The 21,912-nt window shown below is 44.2% G+C and overlaps 1 protein-coding gene across 1 annotated transcript in view; it reads right to left on the bottom strand.

Annotated features, from left to right (window-relative positions):
- LOC139417482 (sushi, von Willebrand factor type A, EGF and pentraxin domain-containing protein 1-like) overlaps window positions 1-21,912 on the bottom strand; it is a 171,971-nt gene that overhangs the window by 103,058 nt on the left and 47,001 nt on the right. Inside the window, exons 2-3 of the mRNA XM_071166761.1 lie at window positions 16,341-16,596; window positions 11,431-11,607 (exon numbers count right to left, since the gene is read on the bottom strand). Of these exons, the coding sequence (XP_071022862.1) occupies window positions 11,431-11,607; window positions 16,341-16,596 (433 nt within the window). The remainder of the gene's footprint in view (window positions 1-11,430; window positions 11,608-16,340; window positions 16,597-21,912) is intronic.

The raw sequence follows: 21,912 nt of genomic DNA on the forward strand, positions 1-21,912 counted from the left end.
TTCACCACCTCTCCCTGGAGAAGCTAACGCTGGACAGACCACAGAACACCCTGACACCCTGACACTAACACAACACCTACTGAGAGATGGGGTCTGGACGCAGGGAGAGGAGAGAGGGAGAGTACACAAAACAAGATAAATAGGGGTCAGGGTGAAAGGAGAAGGAAGAATAGGGTGAGAGAGTGAGAGAGAGTGTGCGAGAGAGAGAGAGAGAGAGAAAGAGAGAGAGAGTCAGGTTGAGACTGATCTACTACCAGGTCATGTGGTCCACTACCATTGCTTTAATGTATATTGTTGTTCTCATTAATATTGTTGTTGTAGTTGTTGTTAATGGTAATCCCATGTATACTTTGACAATGTAAGTAATAATGAACTTGCCATGTCAATAAAGTCAATTGAATTGAATTGAATTGAGAGAGAGAGAGAAAAAAAGAGAGAGAGAAAGAGAGGAGCGAGAGAATCAGAGAAAGGGAGTCAGAGAGAGAGAAAGAGGGATAGAGCCCGAGAGGCCCACGGACATAAAGAGGGCAAATAAAAATTGGGTGAATTAAAAGTCAAACAGGGCATTACACTGCCACGTGTCACGCTTGAGTCTGCAGTGAGCAGAAGTTTGTGTGTGTGCATGTGAGTGACTGTGTGTGTCTAGCATGTTTATAGACGTTGTGTATGTAGCATGTTTATAGACGTTGTGTGTGTAGCATGTTTATAGATGCTGTGTGTGTAGCATGTTTATAGATGTTGTGTAGCATGTTTATAGACGTTGTGTGTGTAGCATGTTTATAGACGTTGTGTGTGTAGCATGTTAATAGACATTGTGTGTGTAGCATGTTTATAGACATTGTGTGTGTATCATGTTAATAGACGTTGTTGGTGTGTAGCATGTTTATAGACATTGTGTGTGTGTAGCATGTTAATAGACATTGTGTGTAGCATGTTTATAGACGCTGTTTGTGTGTGTATCATGTTAATAGACATCGTGGGTGTAGCATGTTTATAGACGGTGTGTGTGTAGCATGTTTATAGAATTTGTCTGTGTAGCATGTTTATAGACATTGTGTGTGTATAGCATGTTTATAGACGTTGTGTATGTAGCATGTTTATAGACATTCTGTGTGTGGCATGTTTATAGACGTTGTTTGTGTTGCATGTTTATAGATGCTGTGTGTGTGTAGCATGTTAATAAACATTGTGTGTGTAGCATGTTTATAGACGTTGTGTGTGTATCATGTTAATAGACGTTGTTGGTGTGTAGCATGTTTATAGACATTGTGTGTGTAGCATGTTAATATACATTGTGTGTAGCATGTTTATAGACGCTGTGTGTGTGTAGCATGTTAATAGACATCGTGTGTGTAGCATGTTTATAGACGTTGTGTGTAGCATGTTTATAGACTTTCTGCGTTTGTGTATCATGTTAATAGACATCGTGTGTGTAGCATGTTTATAGACATTGTGTGTGTATCATGTTAATAGACGTTGTTGGTGTGTAGCATGTTTATAGACATTGTGTGTTTAGCATGTTAATATACATTGTGTGTAGCATGTTTCTAGACGCTGTGTGTGTGTAGCATGTTAATAGACCTTGTGTGTGTAGAATGTTTATAGATGCTGTGTGTGTGTAGCATGTTAAAAGACATTCTGTGTGTAGCATGTTTATAGACGTTGTTTGTGTTGCATGTTTATAGATGCGGTGTGTGTGTTGCATGTTTACAGACGGTGTGTGTGTAGCATGTTAATTGATGTTGCATGTGTAGCATGTTAATAGACATTGTGTGTGTAGCATGTTTATAGACGTTGTGTGTGTGTTTAGCATGTTTATAGACATCATGTTTGTGTAGCATGCCTGGTGCTGTCTTCGCCTCCTTGATGCGTGACCTGCCATTGTACCTGGGCCCCCAGGAAGAGGAATTAGAGCACATTCAACAGGGGGGGGAGGTGTTCTAGTGTGTGTAATGGCTCCTTTTTACCACCCTGTAAACTCACTCCTCTTTTTATGGTTGAGGGTGGTGGGATGGGGTGGAAGAGAAGGGAAGAGAAGGGAAGACAAGGAGGAATGAGGGATGGATGGGGGACTGTTAATGATGCAGTGAGGCTTTGGCAGTTTCACGGCTACAATTTTACGACAACAGCTATGTTTGTTTTACAGGCTTTTCACAATGTCCCTGTACTATATCACAGTCCCCCTCTCTCAAAGGCATCAATTAAACCTTCTACGTCTATATATCTTTTATAGAGGTGCATGCTGGTGGTCCTGATGGTGATAGGTGATATTCAGTGGACAGGGCTGTGAATCAGATGTACGACTCATTCGATTCTAACAAGGATCCCATATTCCATATCTCTATTCTAACACTGACATTCGGTCTCTCTCTCCACAGATCTCAAGATCTCATTCAGATAACTCAGCCAATGCGCTCTGTGCATCCGTCCATCTGTCTCTCTGATAGCGCCAGGCCAGTCTGGTCCTGTTTCAGTCCGTCTGTCCATTGACTGAGCACTGGCACCCTCTACTACAACAGAGCCACGGCACTGGAGCAAGGCCTCTGTTCCAAATGGCACCCTATTCCCTAGTGCACTACGTTTGATTAGAGCACTATGGGCCCAGCGTCACGGATTACTGTTACTGAACTGTCTCATTACGCACACCAGATTCCCATTCCCCTGATTACTAATTGTATATATGTGCCCTCTGTTCACCATTGTCTTGGTCGGTTATTGTTCCCATGTCCGTTGGTCTGTGAGTACCTGTGCGTCTGTGAGTACCTGTGCGTTGTTATTTTGGCTATCGTGCTGCGTTTATTATGATCTTGTTATTACGGGTCTCGTCCCGTGTATTTATTAGAGGTTTTACCTCGCTCTTTTGTTTGGGTTACATCCCTGTGTTTTTGTATAAGTGTTTGTTTTAGGCTTCGTCCCCGTGCCTTTTCATGGCATGTTGTATATTTTGGGTTTGAGTATTAAACCCCCCTATTACGAATTCCTGCGCCTGTCTCCAATCATTTATACAACGTGACACCCAGGCCGAAAGTAGCGCAATATTGGGATACAGCCAAGGATTCTCCTCAAAGATCAACAACAACGGAGAATCCACAAATCTAAACCTTTAAACCTCCAGCCTATCAATTGTATAAATTAGGAGACCCCCTCTTGACCGTACGACCTCTTCATATCCTCAGAGATTCTCAGGCATTCGCTGAGATGGTCACCACTGCCAAAAAAGTGTTTTGGGCCGGCGCTCCAACATTTGTTGAGCAACTCCTCAGCTTTAATTTTGGACTAAAAGTCTGTGGTTTTTTTCTGTGGGCACATTGCCATTCGTTGTTGGGAAGGGGGGGGGCCTCGTATTTAGGAAGAGATTATTCATGGATATGCTTACATAACCTTAGCATACACACACAAACACACACATGCACACACACACACACACAGTGTGTGGCTTTTCCACATGTTGTTGTGTTACGCACTGAATTTAAAATGGATTAAATGTCACTGGCCAACACACAAGACCCCATAATGTCAAAGTGGAATTAAGTTTTTAGAAGATTTTACAAGTGAATGAAAAATGAAAAGCTGAAATGTCTTGAGTCAATACGTATTCAACTCCTTTGTTCTGGCAAGCCTGAATAAGTTTCATGGACTCACTCAGTGTCCAATAACAGTGTTTAACATGATTTTTGAATGACTACCTCATCTCTGTACCCCACACATACAATTATCTGTAAGGTCCCTCAGTCGAGCAGTGAATTTCAAACAAAGACACAACCAATGCCTCGTAAAGAAGGTAGCCTATTGGTAGATGGGTAAATAAAATTAAAAACAGACAGCGCTATCCCTTTGAGGATGGTGAAGTTATTCATTACACTTTGAATGGTGCATCAAAACAGGGAGTCACTACAAAGATACAGGCATCCTTCCTAACTCGTTTGCTGGAAAGGAAAGAAACAGCTCAGGGATTTCCCCATGAGACCATTGGTGACATTAAATCAGTTACAGAGTTTAATGGCTGTAATAGGAAAAAACGGAGGATAGATCAACAACATTGTAATTACTCTACAATACTAATCTAAATGACAAAGTGCAAAGAAGGACCTAAGTGACAGAGTGCAAAGAAGGAAGCCTGTACAGAATAAAAAATATTCCTGAACAGGCATCCTGTTTGCATTAAGACACTAAAGTAAAACTGCAAAAAAATTGTCAAAGATGTTTGGGGGCAAATCCAACACAGTACCTCACTTCATATTTAATATAATTTCCAATATGGTGGTGGCTGCATCATGTTATGGGTATGCTTGTCATTGACAAGGACTAAAGTTTTTTTTAGGATACAAATAAATGGAATAGAGCTAAGCGCAGGCAAAATCCTAGAGAAAAACCTGGTTCAGTCTTGTTTCTAACAGACACTGGGAGACAAATGTACCTTTCAGCAGAACAATAACCTAAAATACAAGGCCAAATATACACTGGAGTTGCTTCCCAAGATGACATTGAATGTTCCTGAGTGGCCTAGTTACAGTTTTGACTTAAATTGGCTTGAAAATCTATGTAAATCTATGATCAATAACCTACTTGACAGAGCTTGAAGAATTTTTAAAAGAATGATGTGCAAACATTGTACAATCCAGGTGTGCAAAGCTCTTAGAGACTTACCCAGAAAGGCTCACAGCTGTAATCGCTGCCAAAGGTGATTCTAACATGTATCGACTGGGTCATTTTCAATATATTTGCAAACATTTCTAAAAACATGTTTTCATTTTGTCATTATGGGGTATTGTGTGTCGATGTGTGAGAGAGTTTTTGGGGGGTTATTCAGGCTGTAACACAACAACATGTGGAATAAGTAAAGGCGTATGAATACTTTCTGAATGCACTGTGTACATACATACACAGCTGGAAAAGTGTGTGTGTATATATGCTGCATGTTGTCTGACAATGTAAACACGTGTATTGTATTGCTTCCTAAGGCATGGTCTGTATCATGTTGCTCCAGGTTGTTAGTGTTTGTGTATGAATGGGTCGTACTAGGACATATATGTGACTATATACTTAAAGGAAAAAAACTCTAATATCTTGAAAACTTCACCAAAACCTTTTGGGACTGTATTAACAGTGCAGTAAAAAAAATAAAATAATCTTCCAAATGTAGTTTATGAGTGAATTTTTTCCTGGAAGTCAAAACAGAGAAGGGTCATGTCTGATTCTGCTAACATCAAAACTGACCTGGGTTCAGATAAGCTATGAAAGATAAAATGTATTAGTCAAGAAGGAAATATTTGGTTTAGGTTGGCTCAAATTAATGCAAAGCAGGTCATTTACAAGTCAATGCTATTGATGTTTGCCAGAACGTCTTTTTACGGTGGAAAGGTTTAGCATTTCCATCACTGTATGTCTGGCTCAGGACTCGTCTACAGATGTACAAACTTATTTTCCTGCCAAGCAAATTTGCTGTAGCAGGAAAATAATCCTGCAGCAACAACAAATGTGAATTATTATGTGGATTTTAATGAATGGACATTGTTGTAGGGGTTGATACCTTTTTCGTAAGGGAAAATCAAGTCTGACATTTCAAAGTGGAAATGACAAACTTTAGAAGCCTTTTAAAAACTAAAATACACTACACGATTGCATTTCCTGCTGTGCATTAATCCTCAGCAACAAAAGAGTGATCAAATTAAGATCCTACATCTGTACATCAGTGAACTGAAGCTCACTCTCTCCCAGTGATTCTCACTCCACAGATAGTAGCTCTGTCTCCGATCTTTTGTCTTTCTAAGCAACTAACTCGCTGACTTTCTCTGAGACTGGAGTACATCAGTTGAAGTTGAAGCGATTCTCTCTCTATGGTTCGAGGCACCTGTCTGTCTCTGGAACCTTTCCTCTTTCACCCTGAGATACTGAACACTGTAGCTGTTGTCTGTCTGTTTGAGCTGGCTGATACACGACTCAGAGTGAGGGTGTGAGGAGAGAAGAGCTGGAGAGTCTCCGATAATTCATGGAGTGTTAGGGGTTCTCATCCTCTGGTTTCATACCAAATGCTTTTCCCGATCGCATCTATTACTAGTACTACACACAGGAGACCTAACACGGGGTTAGAGGATAGGAGAGGAGGATGAGGAGGAGGAGGAGGGGGAGCAAAACAAAGAAGGATTGCAACATTCATCCTCTTCTCTGTAATTCCCTGTCCTCTTCAGTATATCCAAGACTCAGTTTCTTTTTCTACTTTTTGTAGTTTTTATTTCGACCATCGGATTTATGTTCACCTAGAGGCTTCCTCCTCGAGAGCCAATATTTACAGTGTGAGCTTAGAGGAAATAAATGCCCCCCCCACGGAGAGAGACGGAGTCCTGGCTTCACTCCAGGTGGCACGCGTCACACACACACACAAACACACACACCATCATGGACATCAAAGGGTCTATAGTTATTTAGGGAACACGGACAAGCCAATCACAGACCTATGACTTAAATTCTACCTCTTACATCTCTCTCTCTCTCCCTCTCTCCTTCCCATTGTCCATTTGCCCTCTTTCACATTTTCTCTCTACCCTCCCTATATTTTTCCACTTCCATATACAGTGCCATCAGAAAGTATTCAGACCCCTTGAATTGTTCCATATGTTATTACGTTAGTCTCATTATAAAATTGATTTAAAGTATTTGTTTAGCAAACTACACACAATATCCCATAATGACAAAGCAAAAGCAGGTTTTTAGAAATGTTTGCACATTCATTGAAAATAAAAACAGAATACATTATTTACATAAATATTCAACTTGATTGGAGTCCACCTGTGTTAAATTCAATTGATTGGACATGACTTGGAAAGGCACACACCTGTCTGTATAAGGTCCCACAGTCAACACAAATAAAAAGCTGTGAGGTCGAAGGAATTGTGTCGAGGCACAATTCTGGGGAAGGGTGGCAAAACATTTCTGCAACATTGAAGGTCCGCAAGAACACAGTGGACCCCATCATTCTTAAATGGATGAAGTTTGGAACCACCCAGACTCTTCCTAGAGCTGACCGCCTGGCCAAACTGAGCAATCGGGGTAGAAGGGCCTTGGTCAGGGAGTTGATCAAGAGCCTGATGGTCACTCTTACAGAGCTCTAGACTTCCTCTGTGGAGACGGGAGAACCTTCCAGAAGGAGAACCATCTCTTTTTTTAGCGGCAGGGACTGGGAGACTAGTCAGGATCGAGGGAAAGATGAACGGAGCAAAGTACAGAGAGATCCTTGATGGAAACCTGCTCCAGAGCACACTGGGGTGAAAGCTCACCTTCCAGCAGGACAACAACCCTAAGCACACAGCCAAGACAACACAGGTGTTGCTTCGAGACAAGTCTCTGAATGTCCTTGAGTGGCCCAGCCAGAGCCTGGACCTGATGGAACATCTCTGAGTGACCTGAAAATAGCTGTGCAGCAACGGTCCCCATCCAACGTGACAGAGCTTGATAGGATCTGCAGAGAGGAATGGGAGAAACTCCCCAAATACAGGTGTATCAAGCTTGTAGCGTCATACCCAAGAAGTCTCGATGCTGTAATCGCTGCCAAAGGTGCTTCAACAAAGTACTGAGTAAAGGGTCTGAATACATTCCTGATATTTCAGTTTTTTATTTTCAATAGATTTGCATACATTTCTAAAAACCTGTTTTAGCTTTGTCATTGAGGGAAAATTGTTTTAACAAATGTTATAATAAGTCTGTAACGTAACAACATGTGGAAAAAATCAAGGGTTCTGAATACTTTCCGGAGGCACTGTATCTCTCTCTCTCTCGCTCTCTCTCTCTCTCTCTCTCTCTCTCTCTCTCTCTCTCTCTCTCCTCCCCCCTCCATCCTCCCTGTCCTCCCAGGCTGTGATAGTCCTGCCAGGGTGAGAGGAAGAGAGAAAGAAAATGAGATGTTACCCTCTGACTGCATCTATCACATTCTCTCCATTCTCTGGCTTCAGGCTAGACCTGACAACTGTTATTGGTATGGACTAGGAGTACACTGTGTCATGTTTTCCCTTTCAGTCATGTGACTTAGTAGCCTGGTTCCAGATATGTTTGTGCTGTCTTGCCAACTGCTAGGGTCATTGTCATGACAGCACAAACAGATATGGGATCAGGCTAGATTAGTAATTTCCGGGTGGCCAAGGAGAATGGGGACTCTATTGACGCAAAGTAACATGTTGTTTAAAGAGGCTTCTTCTATCTTCTGTCTATCTCATCACATTCCAGACATATTTTATTTTCCTGGTCCCCACAAGAATAGTAAAACACGTCCACACACACACACGCCCAAGGTCAGCTCCTCCCTGTCCAAACTAAAATATTCCTCAGTCCTGTACTTCAAGCTACCGAAGAACCCGACATTCACCTCCATCCACAGTAGCAGACCTCTAAACACTTCCTTCCTATCTCTAGTAGTTCAGAGTCTGAAGTGAAGACAACACTAAGCCTGCTAACAGCAGCACAGACGTTACCCATAACTACCACAACACCTTTCAATAGGTCAAGCCTGGTGGTGTTTCAGAAGCACAATATGAAGTCCTGAGGAAGAGATCTGCCTAACGATGGACGGTATATGGGGCAGAAATGCATGATGTAGGTGAATGTTGTTTTTATCTTTCCAAAAAAATAAAAATACAAAGGTTTGTATAACACCTTTATATATACTGCTCAAAAAAATAAAGGGAACACTAAAATAACACATCCGAGATCTGAATGAATGAAATATTCTTATTAAATACCTTTTTCTTTACATAGTTGAATGTGCTGACAACAAAATCACACACAAATTATCAATGGAAATCAAATTTATCAACCCATGGCGGTCTGGATTTGGAGTCACACTCAAAATTAAAGTGGAAAACCACACTACAGGCTGATCCAACTTTGATGTAATGTCCTTAAAACAAGTCAAAATGAGGCTCAGTAGTGTGTGTGGCCTCCATGTGCCTGTATGACCTCCCTACAACGCCTGGGCATGCTCCTGATGAGGTGGCGGATGGTCTCCTGAGGGATCTCCTCCCAGACCTGGACTAAAGCATCCGCCAACTCCTGGACAGTCTGTGGTGCAACGTGGCGTTGGTGGATGGAGCGAGACATGATGTCCCAGATGTGCTCAATTGGATTCAGGTCTGGGGAACGGGCGGTCCATAGCATCAATGCCTTCCTCCTGCAGGAACTGCTGACACAGTCCAGCCACATGAGGTCTAGCATTGTCTTGCATTAGGAGGAACCCAGGGCCAACCGCACCAGCATATGGTCTCACAAGGGGTCTGAGGATCTCATCTCGGTACCTAATGGCAGTCAGGCTACCTCTGGCGAGCACATGGAGGGCTGTGCGGCCCCCCAAAGAAATGCCACCCCACACCATGACTGACCCACCGCCAAACCGGTCATGCTGGAGGATGTTGCAGGCAGCAGAACGTTCTCCAGACTGTCACGTCTGTCACATGTGCTCAGTGTGAACCTGCTTTCATCTGTGAAGAGCACAGGGCACCAGTGGCGAATTTTCTAATCTTAGTGTTCTCTGGCAAATGCCAAACGTCCTGCATGGTGTTGGGCTGTAAGTACAACCCCCACCTGTGGACGTCGGGCCCTCATACCACCCTCATGGAGTCTGTTTCGGACCGTTTGAGCAGACACATGCACATTTGTGGCCTGCTGGAGGTCATTTTGCAGGGCTCTGGCAGTGCTCCTCCTGCTCCTCCTTGCACAAAGGTGGAGGTAGCGGTCCTGCTGCTGGGTTGTTGCCCTCCTACGGCCTCCTCCATGTCTCCTGATGTACTGGCCTGTCTCCTGGTAGCGCCTCCATGCTCTGGACACTACGCTGACAGACACAGCAAACCTTCTTGCCACAGCTCGCATTGATGTGCCATCCTGGATGAGCTGCACTACACCTGAGCCACTTGTGTGGGTTGTAGACTCCGTCTCATGCTACCACTACAGTGAAAGCGCCGCCAGCATTCAAAAGTGACCAAAACATCAGCCAGGAAGCATAGGAACTGAGAAGTGGTCTGTGGTTATCACCTGCAGAACCGCTCCTTTATTGGGGGTGTCTTGCTAATTGACTATAATTTCCACCTGTTGTCTATTCCATTTGCACAACAGCATGTTTAAGTGTTCCCTTTATTTTTTTGAGCAGTGTATATAGAACATATAAGTTCTACCTTGGACATGTTGAGGGTGGTGAGATTGTTGAGGGTGGTGAGCGACACACAGGAAGCAGTAACCTGTGGTTTAGCCTAGCGTCACACCACAGGAGGTTTGGAGGCAGCTTAATTGGGGAGGACGGGCTCAAGGTGATGACTGGAGCGGAATAAGGGGAATGGTATCAAATACATCAAACACATGGCTTCCAAGTGTTTGACGCCATTTAATTTGCTCTGTTCCAGACATTATGAGCTGTTCGCTCCCTCGGCAGCCTCCTGTGTGTCACACAGCATCTTCCTTCCTCAGAGTCTGTCTGTCTGTCTGCTTAAACATACACACACACTGCTCTCTGGCTCTCTGCAATTAATTAAACAGGAGTTAATAAGCAGACTGTCTTTTGTCTCCACAACATCTGATTGTGATTTGGGAGCCGTTCCCGTTGATGACCCTGATGCCCTCAGCACATTTCAGAGCCAGTATTTAAAAAATGTTGGCAGCAACAGCACAACAGGGGGAGCGAGAGAGAGCGAGAGTGAGGGAAAGAGAGAGAGAGAGAAAGAGAGAGAGAGCTAGGTCATCTGAGACCTAATGCACACAAACACACATCACTGTCTGTCACAGACCCCTACCAGGCCTCTCTACACACTGATAGGTCTAGGACCGACACACACACACACACACACACACACACACACACACACACACACACACACACACACACACACACACACACACACACACACACACACACACGGCTCCAAGGTCAGCTCCTACACCTTGGGGAAATGTGTTGATCAGGATCTCAGCACTGACTGGCTACACAGACTCCTTAGTGAATCAATGACACTTGGTAATTTGTCCTTAACTCACGGTGAGCTTACAGGGCACTGTATAGAATACATTTGATTGAATATGATTGACAGGCATCATGGGGCTAAGTGGTCTGTTTTCAGAGGTGAACTAGTCAGATAGCCCAGGCTGAAACCCTCTGAAATCACACTTCACCATCCGTCACGACATCCAGTGACTCTCCAAAGACCCCAGGGATGTCCTTATTGACAACGGTTCTTGAAACCACTGTGCACAGAACTAGTGCATACACCAAGATGAAACCATTAGACGCATTGTAGAGGGTCCACACTCCAAAAAGTTATTTTTAAAGTAATTTTATGCTTACATATTTATTCACGAGGCAACAAGAACGGAGTCAACATGGCTGTCCTTACCATAGATATAAAACTTCTCTATGTCTATGGTCCATACTGGGCACATTCCCCTACATCTGTGACCTACCTGTGCACTCTTGCTGCAGCCCCTTGCCGTAGTGGCCCTTCTCACAGATACAGTCGTACTGGCCCGTGTGGGTGCCACACTTGCAGCTGGCCATGATGTCACAGCAGTCCAAACCTGCCTCGCACAGAGACGAGCAGCGGGATAGGTCCTCCTGGATGTAACTTCCTGTTGGCAGGTCTGAGGGGAGACAAGGGTCGACACAGGGGTCAAAGGTCACCCGAGGATATTTGTAAATATTTTCATCATTTCATAAACTTCTTGCTTGGCCATAGAAAAGGAGAGAGGAGAGATGGAAAGAAAGGAGAGGTGAAGAAGAGAGGGAGTGAGTGGAGGGTCAACTCACTAAAAGAGGAGCGAGGGGTGATGAGAAATGAGAGGTGGAGAAGAGAGGGAGTGAGTGGAGGGTCAACTCACTAAAAGAGGAGCGAGGGGTGATGAGAAAGGAGAGGTGGAGAAGAGAGGGAGTGAGTGGAGGGTCAACTCACTAAAAGAGGAGCGAGGGGTGATGAGAAAGGAGAGGTGGAGAAGAGAGGGAGTGAGTGGAGGGTCAACTCACTAAAAGAGGAGCGAGGGGTGATGAGAAAGGAGAGGTGGAGAAGAGAGGGAGTGAGTGGAGGGTCAACTCACTAAAAGAGGAGCGAGGGGTGATGAGAAAGGAGAGGTGGAGAAGAGAGGGAGTGAGTGGAGGGTCAACTCACTAAAAGAGGAGCGAGGGGTGATGAGAAAGGAGAGGTGGAGAAGAGAGGGAGTGAGTGGAGGGTCAACTCACTAAAAGAGGAGCGAGGGGTGATGAGAAAGGAGAGGGAAAGCGAGAGGTGAGAGAGAACGAAGGCAGAGGAGAGGAGATAGCGAGGAGAGAGAGTGATTTTGTGATATAAGCAAACCAATGAATCAAACCAAAGGCCACTGGAAGAGGTCAATATACTGGTGGGAAAAAAACATTCCTGAGTCATTTTACTGATAACTGTAGTTTACTCCAATCCTGATAACAGAGTAGATTACCGTAAATTGGCCTACTACTGTATAAACACATCTGTGTTGATGAATCCGGTGGAAATGTCATGTACGCTAAGCTAGGGCTAGACATGCTTATCTGCCTCATACATAAATAATGACAAAGGGAGCAGGATTGGCTGAGTGATTGTTTGTTCTTTCTGAGAAGCGGGAACCAATCAAAGAGCATTGTGGGCCAGATGTTTTTCACACATGGCTGAGGATGGTGTTTGGTCCAGGGGTTGGCAGAGGTAGAGAAAGCAGACCTGGGTTCAAATAGCATTTGTACACTTGCAAAAATGTTAGCTACACTTGATTGAGCTTGCCTGGTGCAATGGACTCAATGGCTGGAACTGGGGCTATGGGGCTGAGGGGCTGATGCTTGAGTTGGGGTTGGCAGCGGCGAGGAGTAGACTTGGAGAGGGAGAGTCAGTAAAACAGAGACAAACGGCAGGCTTGATAACATGAACTGGCTGCCATGGCTCACACTGGATCCGTCCCAAATAACACCCTAGTCCCTATATAGTCCTATGGGCCCTGTTCAAAAGTAGTTTACTATAAAGGGAATAGGGTGCCATTTGGGATGAACCGTCTGACAACCTTATCACTCTCTCTGTCTAACAGGACAGATTTACCACCGTCTAGGTTCTAATGTAGGCTGTGTCCCAATGGTACTCTATTCCCTTTATAGTGCACTACTTTTGACCAGGGCCCATAGGGATATATACGGAATAGGGTGCCACTTGGGACGCTTCGGTGCTGCATGTTGTTGTTTTATGGACCGATGCAATTGACGTCTGAAAAATGATGACTCCAGCACCGAAGTATTTCACCTCCTTTTTGACTCTCTGATGTTATGTGTTGGCTAGATGTACAGAGCAAACTGTCTGCAGGACTTGGATGGAATTTTACCAAACTTCAATTTTTTATATATATACAGTGCATTCGGAAAGTATTCAGACCCCTTGACTTTTTCCACATTTTGTTACGTTACAGCCTTATTCTAAAATGGATTAAAGAAAAACAAAACCCCATCATGACAAAGCAAAAACATGTTTTTAGGGAAAATTAGGTAAGATAAGGCAATAAATAGGCCATAGTGGCGAAATAATTACAATTTAGCAATTAAACACTGGAGTGAAAGATGTGCAGAAGATGAATGTGCAAGTAGAGATACTGGGGTGCAAAGGAGCAAAATAAATAAATAACAATATGGGGATGAGATATTTACAGATGGGCAATGTACAGGTGCAGTGATCTGTGAGCTGCTCTGACAGCTGGTGCTTAAAGTTAGTGAGGGAGATATGAGTCTCAAGCTTCAGTAATTTTTGCAATTCGTTCCAGTCATTGGCAGCAGAGAACTGGAAGTAAATGTGGCCAAAAGAGGAATTGGTTTTGGGGGTGACCAGTGAAATATACCTTCTGGAGCGCATGCTACGGGTGGGTGCTGCTATGGTGACCTGTGAGCTGAGATTAGGCGGGGTTTTACCTAGCAAAGACTTATAGATGACCTAGAGCCAGTGGGTTTGGCGACAAATATGAAGGGAGGGCCAGCCAACGAGAGCATACAAGTCACAGTGGTGGGTAGTATATGGGGCTTTGGTGGCAAAACAGATGGTACTGTGATAGACTGCATCCAATTTGCTGAATAGAGTGTTGGAGGCTATTTTGTAAATGACATCGCCGAAGTCAAGGATCGGCAGGATAGTCAGTTTTACGAGGGTATGTTGGGCAGCATGAGTGAAGGATGCTTTGTTGCGAAATAGGATTCTAGATTTAATTTTGGAATGGAAATTGAGGTGCAGGTGCATCCTGTTTCCATTGATCATTCTTGAGATGTTTCTACAACTTGTTTTGAGTCCACCTGTTGTAAATTCAATTGATTGGACATGATTTGGAAAGACACACACCTGTCTATATAAGGTCCCACAGTTGATAGTGTTGGTCTGTGCAAAAACCAAGCCGAAGGAATTGTCCGTAGAGCTCTGAGACAGGAATGTGTCGAGGCACAGATCTGGGAAAGGTTACCAAAAAATGTCTGCAGCATTGAAGGTCTCCAAGAACACAGTGGCCTCCATCATTTTTAAATGGAAGAAGTTTGAAACCCCCACAACTCTTCCTAGAGCTGACCGCCGGGCCAAAATGAGCAATTGGGGGAGAAGGGCCTTGGTCAGGGAGGTGACCAAGAACCCGATAGTCACTCTGACAGAGCTCCAGAGATCCTCTGTGCAGATAGGTGAATCTTCTAGAAGGACAACCATCTCTGCAGCACTCCACCAATCAGGCCTTTATGGTAGAGTGGCCAGACGGAAGCCACTCCTCAGTAAACGAGACATGACAGACTGCTTGGAGTTTGCCATACGACACCTTGAGGACTCTCAGACCATGAGAAACAAGATTCTCTGATGAAACCAAGATTGAACTCTTTGGCCTGAATTCCAAGCATCACGTCTGGAGGGAACCTGGCACCATCCCTACGGTGAAGCATGGTGGTTGCGGCATCATGCTGTGGGGATGTTTTTCAGTGGCAGGGACTGGGAGACTAGTAAGAATTGAGGGAAAGTTGAATGGAGCAAAGTACCTTGATGAAAACCTGCTCCAGAGCGTTCAGGACCTCAGACTGGGGTGTAGGTTCACCTTCCATCAGGACAACAACCCTAAGCACACAGCCAATACAACGCAGGAGTGGCTTCGGGACAAGCCTCTGAATGTCCTTGAGTGGACCAGCCAGAGCCCGGACTTGAACCCGATCGAACATCTCTGGAGAGACCTGAAAATAGCTGTGTAACGACACTCTTCATCCAACCTGACAGGGCTTGAGAAGGTTTGCAGAGAAGAATGAGAGAATCTCCCCAAATACAGGTATGTCAAGATTGTAGCGTCATACCTAAGAAGAGTCAAGGCTGTAACCGCTGCCAAAGGTGCTTCAACAAAGTACTGAGTAAAGGGTCTGAATACTTATGTAAATGTGATTTTTCATTTTTTTATTTGTAAGAAATGTGCAAATATTTCTAAAAAACAGTTTTTCGCTTTGCCGTTCTGGGTTATTGTGTGTAGAATGATGAGGGGGGGAAACGATTTAATCAATTTTAGAATAAATAAAATCAAAATCAAGTCAAATCAAATTGTATTTGTCACATGCGCTGAATACAACAGGTGACAATGAAATGCTTACCGGGGGCTCCGATGTTTTGGTAATTGAGATAATTATGTACATGTAGGAATAGTTATTAAAGTGGCTATGCATAGACAATAACAGAGTGGTAGCAGAGTGGGGGGGTGAAAATAGTCTGGGTAGCCATTTGATTAGATGTTCAGCAGTCTTATGGCTTGGGGTAGAAGCTGTTTAGAAACCTTTTGGTCCTAGACTTGGCACTCCGGTACCGCTTGCGTGCGGTAGCAGAGAGAACAGTCTATGACTACGGTGGCTGGAGTCTTTGATGATTTTTAGGGCCTTCCTCTGACACCGCCTGGTATAGAGGTCCTGGATGGCAGGAAGCTTGACCCCGGTGATGTATTGGTTGTAACGTTACGAAATGTGGAAAAAGTCAAGGGGTCTGAATACTTTCTGAATGCACTTTCTGAATGCACTATATATCTTAGTCACAATGGGCTGCCTGTATGCAAAGTTGAGAAAAACAGCTTCCACTCAATCTTTCCTTCCCACAAATCTCCCATTGACATAGTACTGTAAAACCTGATTCACATAAGCCTTCAAGTGTCAGCCTGGGTACCAGTCTCTTGTGCTATCATTAAACTCCTTGCCACTCCTTTATGAAAATGTATTTGGCATGACACGAGAGTCAAATAAAATTGTATTCGTCATTGTGCTGAATACAACAAGTGGCGACTTGACAAGGAGTGGCAAAGAGTGAAAAGACTGGTACTCAAACTATTCAGTTGCTCATTCCCCTCACCTTCATGCAGCGCACGGCGAGCCAGGGCCTCAAACTCGGCGAAGTTGTGCACCAGGTAGCAGTGCTGGTCCTTGGGATGCGAGGCCATGTCATGTAACTCTCTGATGTTCCCCTGCCAGATCCCCAGGGTGTAGATCTCCACCCCCTGCTCCCTCAGAGCGGCTGCCACCGGGCGAGGGTCGCCCCCGTTGGAGTAGCCGTCCGTTATCAGGAAGATCACCTTGGTGGCGTTGGCCCGCGAGTGACGCAGGATTTGCTGCGGGGGGGGGGGGGGGAGATTGGAATAATTAATACATGTGTGAATGAATGGCGGATGTAGTTGGATCATGATATTGTGGTATTGTGAAAGTGTGTGTGTGTGTGTTACGGTGTGTAACTCCATGAATATAGCAAATGCATTCATGTGGTTTGAAAGATGCCATTGCTCGGAACGCAGACCAGCATACCAACATATTTCCAACATCACTGACATGGTTACATTTTAAAAATGGAATGATGAATGATATTAGTTAACTGCACATACAACCCCCCCAACACACACACACAACCCCACAATTCTGTGAGACTTACTCCTCGAAAACAAAATGGACATTGGCAAGTCAAGCAATAGAGAGAAGAGAAGAAAAAAGCAGCAATGACCCTCTCCTCTAGTCTGATAGGTCTGCTGTCAGCTAACCACTAGAGCACTAGAACAACCCTACTATAGCAGCTGCCTCACACCTGGGTTCAAGCACTATTAGAAATCATTTCAAATGCTTTATCTGTGTTTGATGGAGCATGCTTGGCAAAATGGGACGAATATGATAGTCACAAAAAGTGTAACCACCACCCATCTGGCTTCTTTAGGCAGGCTAATGCGAACTTTCAAAGTATTTCAAAGATTTCGAAATCATATTTGCAGGACAGGACTCCCTCAGACACGGTAAAATAACAACTCAATGTTTATATCCCAGGACAAATTAGCTAGCAAGTGCAAGCTAGCTAGCTAAATGTTTAATGCTTTTCGACCTGTCCCCAAATTAATGTCATTGGTTCAGAGTTTGTTTTGATATTTTAACCTGCGTGTCGTGATCACGTCTGGTGTGGGGGTACAAAATAAAATGATGCACGGTGGCGCACGCAGCCGGTCTAATTGGCTTCAAGAGTCTCCAGCGGGGTAATGTAATTACTCCTCTCCTCAAAGTCACCCTGGTTCTCATCCCAAAATCCCAGTCCTGGCTGCTGCCCGCTCCCAGCTGTCAGTGCACCCTGGCAGGCTGCTTAGTTATGGTATGGGCCCTCCCTGGATCTCCCCTAGACCTAACTCCTGTCTGCTGTCACCAAACCACAGTGATGTCTTTGCGGCCTGAGGAGGGGGTGGAGTAGGGGTGAGGAGAGGAGAGAGAGACATGACTGAGAGGTTTGTGTCTTGGGGTGTTTCTGGGTCTTTTATGGGGCGGTTGTTTAAAGGGCTGTGGGGCCGCAGTGGTTCGTGTTACGGTGTGAGACGATGACTGATGGCTGGTAGTGAAGAAGGGGTTGCCACAGCTGAGTGTGTATATATATATATATATATAAAACAGTTGTGGGCCTCACTAATTGTAGGATTTGGCAGCTGGTAAAGCGAAACACCTTTTGGCATGATGCCTCTGTGTGTGTTTGTGTGTGTGTGTGTGTGTGTGTGTGTGTGTGTGTGTGTGTGTGTGTGTGTGTGTGTGTGTGTGTGTGTGTGTGTGTGTGTACATCACATGCATTTCCTCAACAATGTACTTGGCAGGTCCTACTATGTGATACATCCATCTAAGAAAGATAAAAAAGCAGCAGTGGAAGGGTGTCTGTATTTGAGTTTAGATATCTGTCAAAGCATAGAGATAGGAGAGAGAGAGATAGGAGAGAGAGAGAGATGGGAGAGAGAGCTATGAGAGAGCTAATAGAGAGAAAGAGAGAGATGGGAGAGAGAGCTATGAGAGAGCTTAGAGAGAGAAAGAGAGATATGGGAGAGAGAGAGAGAGAGCTAGGAGAGAGCTAAGAGAGAGAGAGGGGGAGAGAGCGCTAGGAGAGCGAGAGAGAGAGAGAGAGAGAGAGAGAGAGAGGAGTCCAAAGAGTCTAAAGAGTTTAAGGAAACTTTGCCGCTGTGCTTTCCAAAACGCCTCACACACTTTGGCAAGAGTGCAGAGAAGAGATGACTGCTCCATATGTGCGGAGCTGCTGGGGGAGATATTCACATGCACACAAACGCACACACACACACAAACACACACACACTCGTTAAAGAAGGGATGGAAGAGGTGGGAATAGCAACTACAGTGGTGCATCTGAACAGATGCTACATTGCCTTAAGTGGGGCTCATTGTTTGGGATATGACAAGGGCCAGATGCCAGACTACAGAAGATGTTGCCAAGAGCTTCTACCACCTTATGGGGCCATCATGGTGACAATGTCCTCAAGCCATTCATCCAATCAAATGGGATCTATGTGAATGAATATCAAATAAGTCCCCCTCCCTCTCTCCCTCTCCCTCGGCAGCCCAGTGTCTTTGATCAAGGCTCAGACACACCTGTCTCTGTACGAGCTGTGGGTAATCCCAGCTGTATGGCTGCTCCTGTACCTGTGGCCATATGCTTACAAGATACAGTACCAGTCAAAAGTTTGGACACACCTACTCATTCAGGGGTTGTTCTTTATTTTGACTATTTTCTACATTGTAGAATAACAGTGAAGACATCAACACTATATATAAAACTGAGCACTTGTTGGCTGCTTTTCCTTCACTCTGCGGTCCAACTCATCCCAAACCATCTCAATTGGGTTGAAGTCAGGTGATTGTGGAGGCCAGGTCATCTGATGCAGCACTCCATCACTCTCCTTCTTGGTCAAATAGCCCTTAAACAGCCTGGAGGTTTGGTCACACCATCACACCTCCTCCTCCATACTTCACGGTGGGAACCACACATGCGAAGATCATCCGTTCATCCGTTCGGTTGGAAAAACATCTCAAAAATCACAAAAATCGCAAACTTAGACTCATCAGACCAAATAACGGATTTCCACCGGCCTACTGTCCATTGCTTGTGTTTCTTGGCCCAAGCAAGTCTCTTCTTCTTATTGGTGTCCTTTAGTAGTGTTTTTGTTTTTACAGCAGTTTGACATTGAAGGCCTGATTCACATAGTCTCCTCTGAACAGTTGATGTTGAGATGTGTCTGTTACTTGAACTCTGTGAAGCATTTATTTGGTGCAGTTAACTCTAATGAACTTATCCTCTGCAGCAGAGGTAAATCTGGGTCTTCCTTTCTTGTGGTGGTCATCATGAGAGCCAGTTTCAAGATTGCCCTTGATTGTTTTTGCAACTGCACTTGAAGAAACTTTGAAGTTCTTGAAATTTTGTCGATTGACTGATCTTCATGTCTTAAAGTAATGATGGAATAAAATTCCACAAATTAACTTTTAACAAGGCACACCTGTTAATTAAAATGCTTTACAGGTGACTACCTCATGAAGCTTGTTGAGAGAATGCCAATAGTGTGCAAAGCGGTCATCAAGGTGGCTACTTTGAAGAATATAAAATATAAAGTATATTTAGATTTCTTTCACACTTTTTTTGGTTACTATATGATTCCATGTGTGTTATTTCATAGTTTTGATGTCTTCACTATTATTCTACAAATAGTAAAAAATAAAGAAAAACCCAGAAATGCGTAGGTGTGTCCAAAATGTTGACTTGAACTGTACTTCCAAGTAGTGTTGAGATGCACCCAGGGAAGTAACAATGTCTGCCCGATGCAGGCTGGGATTTTTTCTGTCAGCACACCTGATACAGGTGATGAAGGAAGATTCTCTTCGGTTCACTGAGGTAAAATGGAGGACGGGTCACTGAGGTAAAATGGAGGACAGGTCACCTGGGTAAAATGGAGGACGGGTCACCTGGGTAAAATGGAGGACCATGCCTTCCTATCATTCTGCTATGCCTTCCTATCATTCTGCTATGCCTTCCTATCATTCTGCTATGTCTTCCTATCATTCTGCTATGCCAACCTATCATTCTGCTATGCCTTCCTATCATTCTGCTATGCCTTTCTGTCATTCTGCTATGCCTTCCTATGATTCAGCTATGCCTTCCTGTCATTCTGCAATGCCTTCCTGTCATTCTGCAATGCCTTCCTGTCATTCTGCTATGCCTTCCTGTCATTCTGCTATGCCAACCTATCATTCTGCTATGCCTTCCTATCATTCTGCTATGCCTTCCTGTCATTCTGCTATGCCTTCCTGTCATTCTGTTATGCCTTCCTGTCATTCTGCTATGCCTTCCTATGATTCTGCTATGCCTTCCTATCATTCTGCTATGCCTTCCTATCATTCCGCTATGCCTTCCTATCATTCTGCTATGCCTTCCTATCATTCTGCTATGCCTTCCTATCATTCTGCTATGCCTTCCTGTCATTCTGCTATGCCTTCCTATCATTCTGCTATGCCTTCCTATCATTCCGCTATGCCTTCCTATCATTCTGCTATGCCTTCCTATCATTCTGCTATGCCTTCCTATCATTCTGCTATGCCTTCCTGTGATTCTGCTATGCCTTCCTATCATTCTGTTATGCCTTCCTATCATTCTGTTATGCCTTCCTATCATTCTGCTATGCCTTCCTGTCATTCTGCTATGCCTTCCTATGATTCTGTTATGCCTTCCTGTCAGTCTGTTATGCCTCTTTTTCTTCCTCCAGAATCTATCTCTTATTCCAGAGTGGATAAATACAAACCAAATGCGAACTGAAAACAAGAGCCACCCCCCCCCCCCCCCCCCCCCCCCCCTCCCCCTCCCCCCGGTCGGAAGTTGAGAGTGCTTGTTTTGACATGGTATCTGTTCTTGGCAAGAACAACAACAACCCAGAGCCAAGTTAGCGGACAAAAACACATAACACAAAACACTACACCCCCCCCGGACAGACACTAGTAGACTCAACTTTGCCACCATTGAGCAATTTCTCAGAGGTGTACATGCTTTATTTATGGGTCACTTTCAGCAGAATTTTGACAAAGTCGATTCTCTAAGATGACATCTGATCTTTATCCCGCCCAAACATGTTTTCGAATGGTAGACATGACAGCTTCCTCTGTCTGTCTCAACACATACTAGGAAGGGGAATGGTTTAGTTTCAGTTTTCTAATAAAGGCTTTACATTCTTAAGGATTTCACCAAACTCTATATTTGTTTCATTATATCTAGATAGGGAAGCACAAAATCCAACACTAGAACACAAGAATCCTGTTCATAGACTTATTTATTTCCATTCATTCATTGTTTCTCTGATGCCCTACCTACACTCCCACAATGGGCAGTCTCTCCTTAGGCATCTGCCAAACCACCCGCTCGCTATATTCTGCTAATAACCTCCATATTAGTGGTGCCCTCATTTTAAAAACTTTCGAAACTCAATTACAACAAAACCTCCTTAAACACAGGAATGACAGAGTAGCATAACTATGTTTAGTATACCTCCATTCCAGTGACAGTTACAGACACAAGAGCTGTGTTTGAGTACACATACTAACATACTGTATACTACATAATGAGTATATACTACATTCTATATACT

This window comes from Oncorhynchus clarkii, chromosome 9 (assembly GCF_045791955.1).
Source record: "Oncorhynchus clarkii lewisi isolate Uvic-CL-2024 chromosome 9, UVic_Ocla_1.0, whole genome shotgun sequence".
In the NCBI taxonomy this organism is placed as follows: domain Eukaryota; kingdom Metazoa; phylum Chordata; class Actinopteri; order Salmoniformes; family Salmonidae; genus Oncorhynchus; species Oncorhynchus clarkii.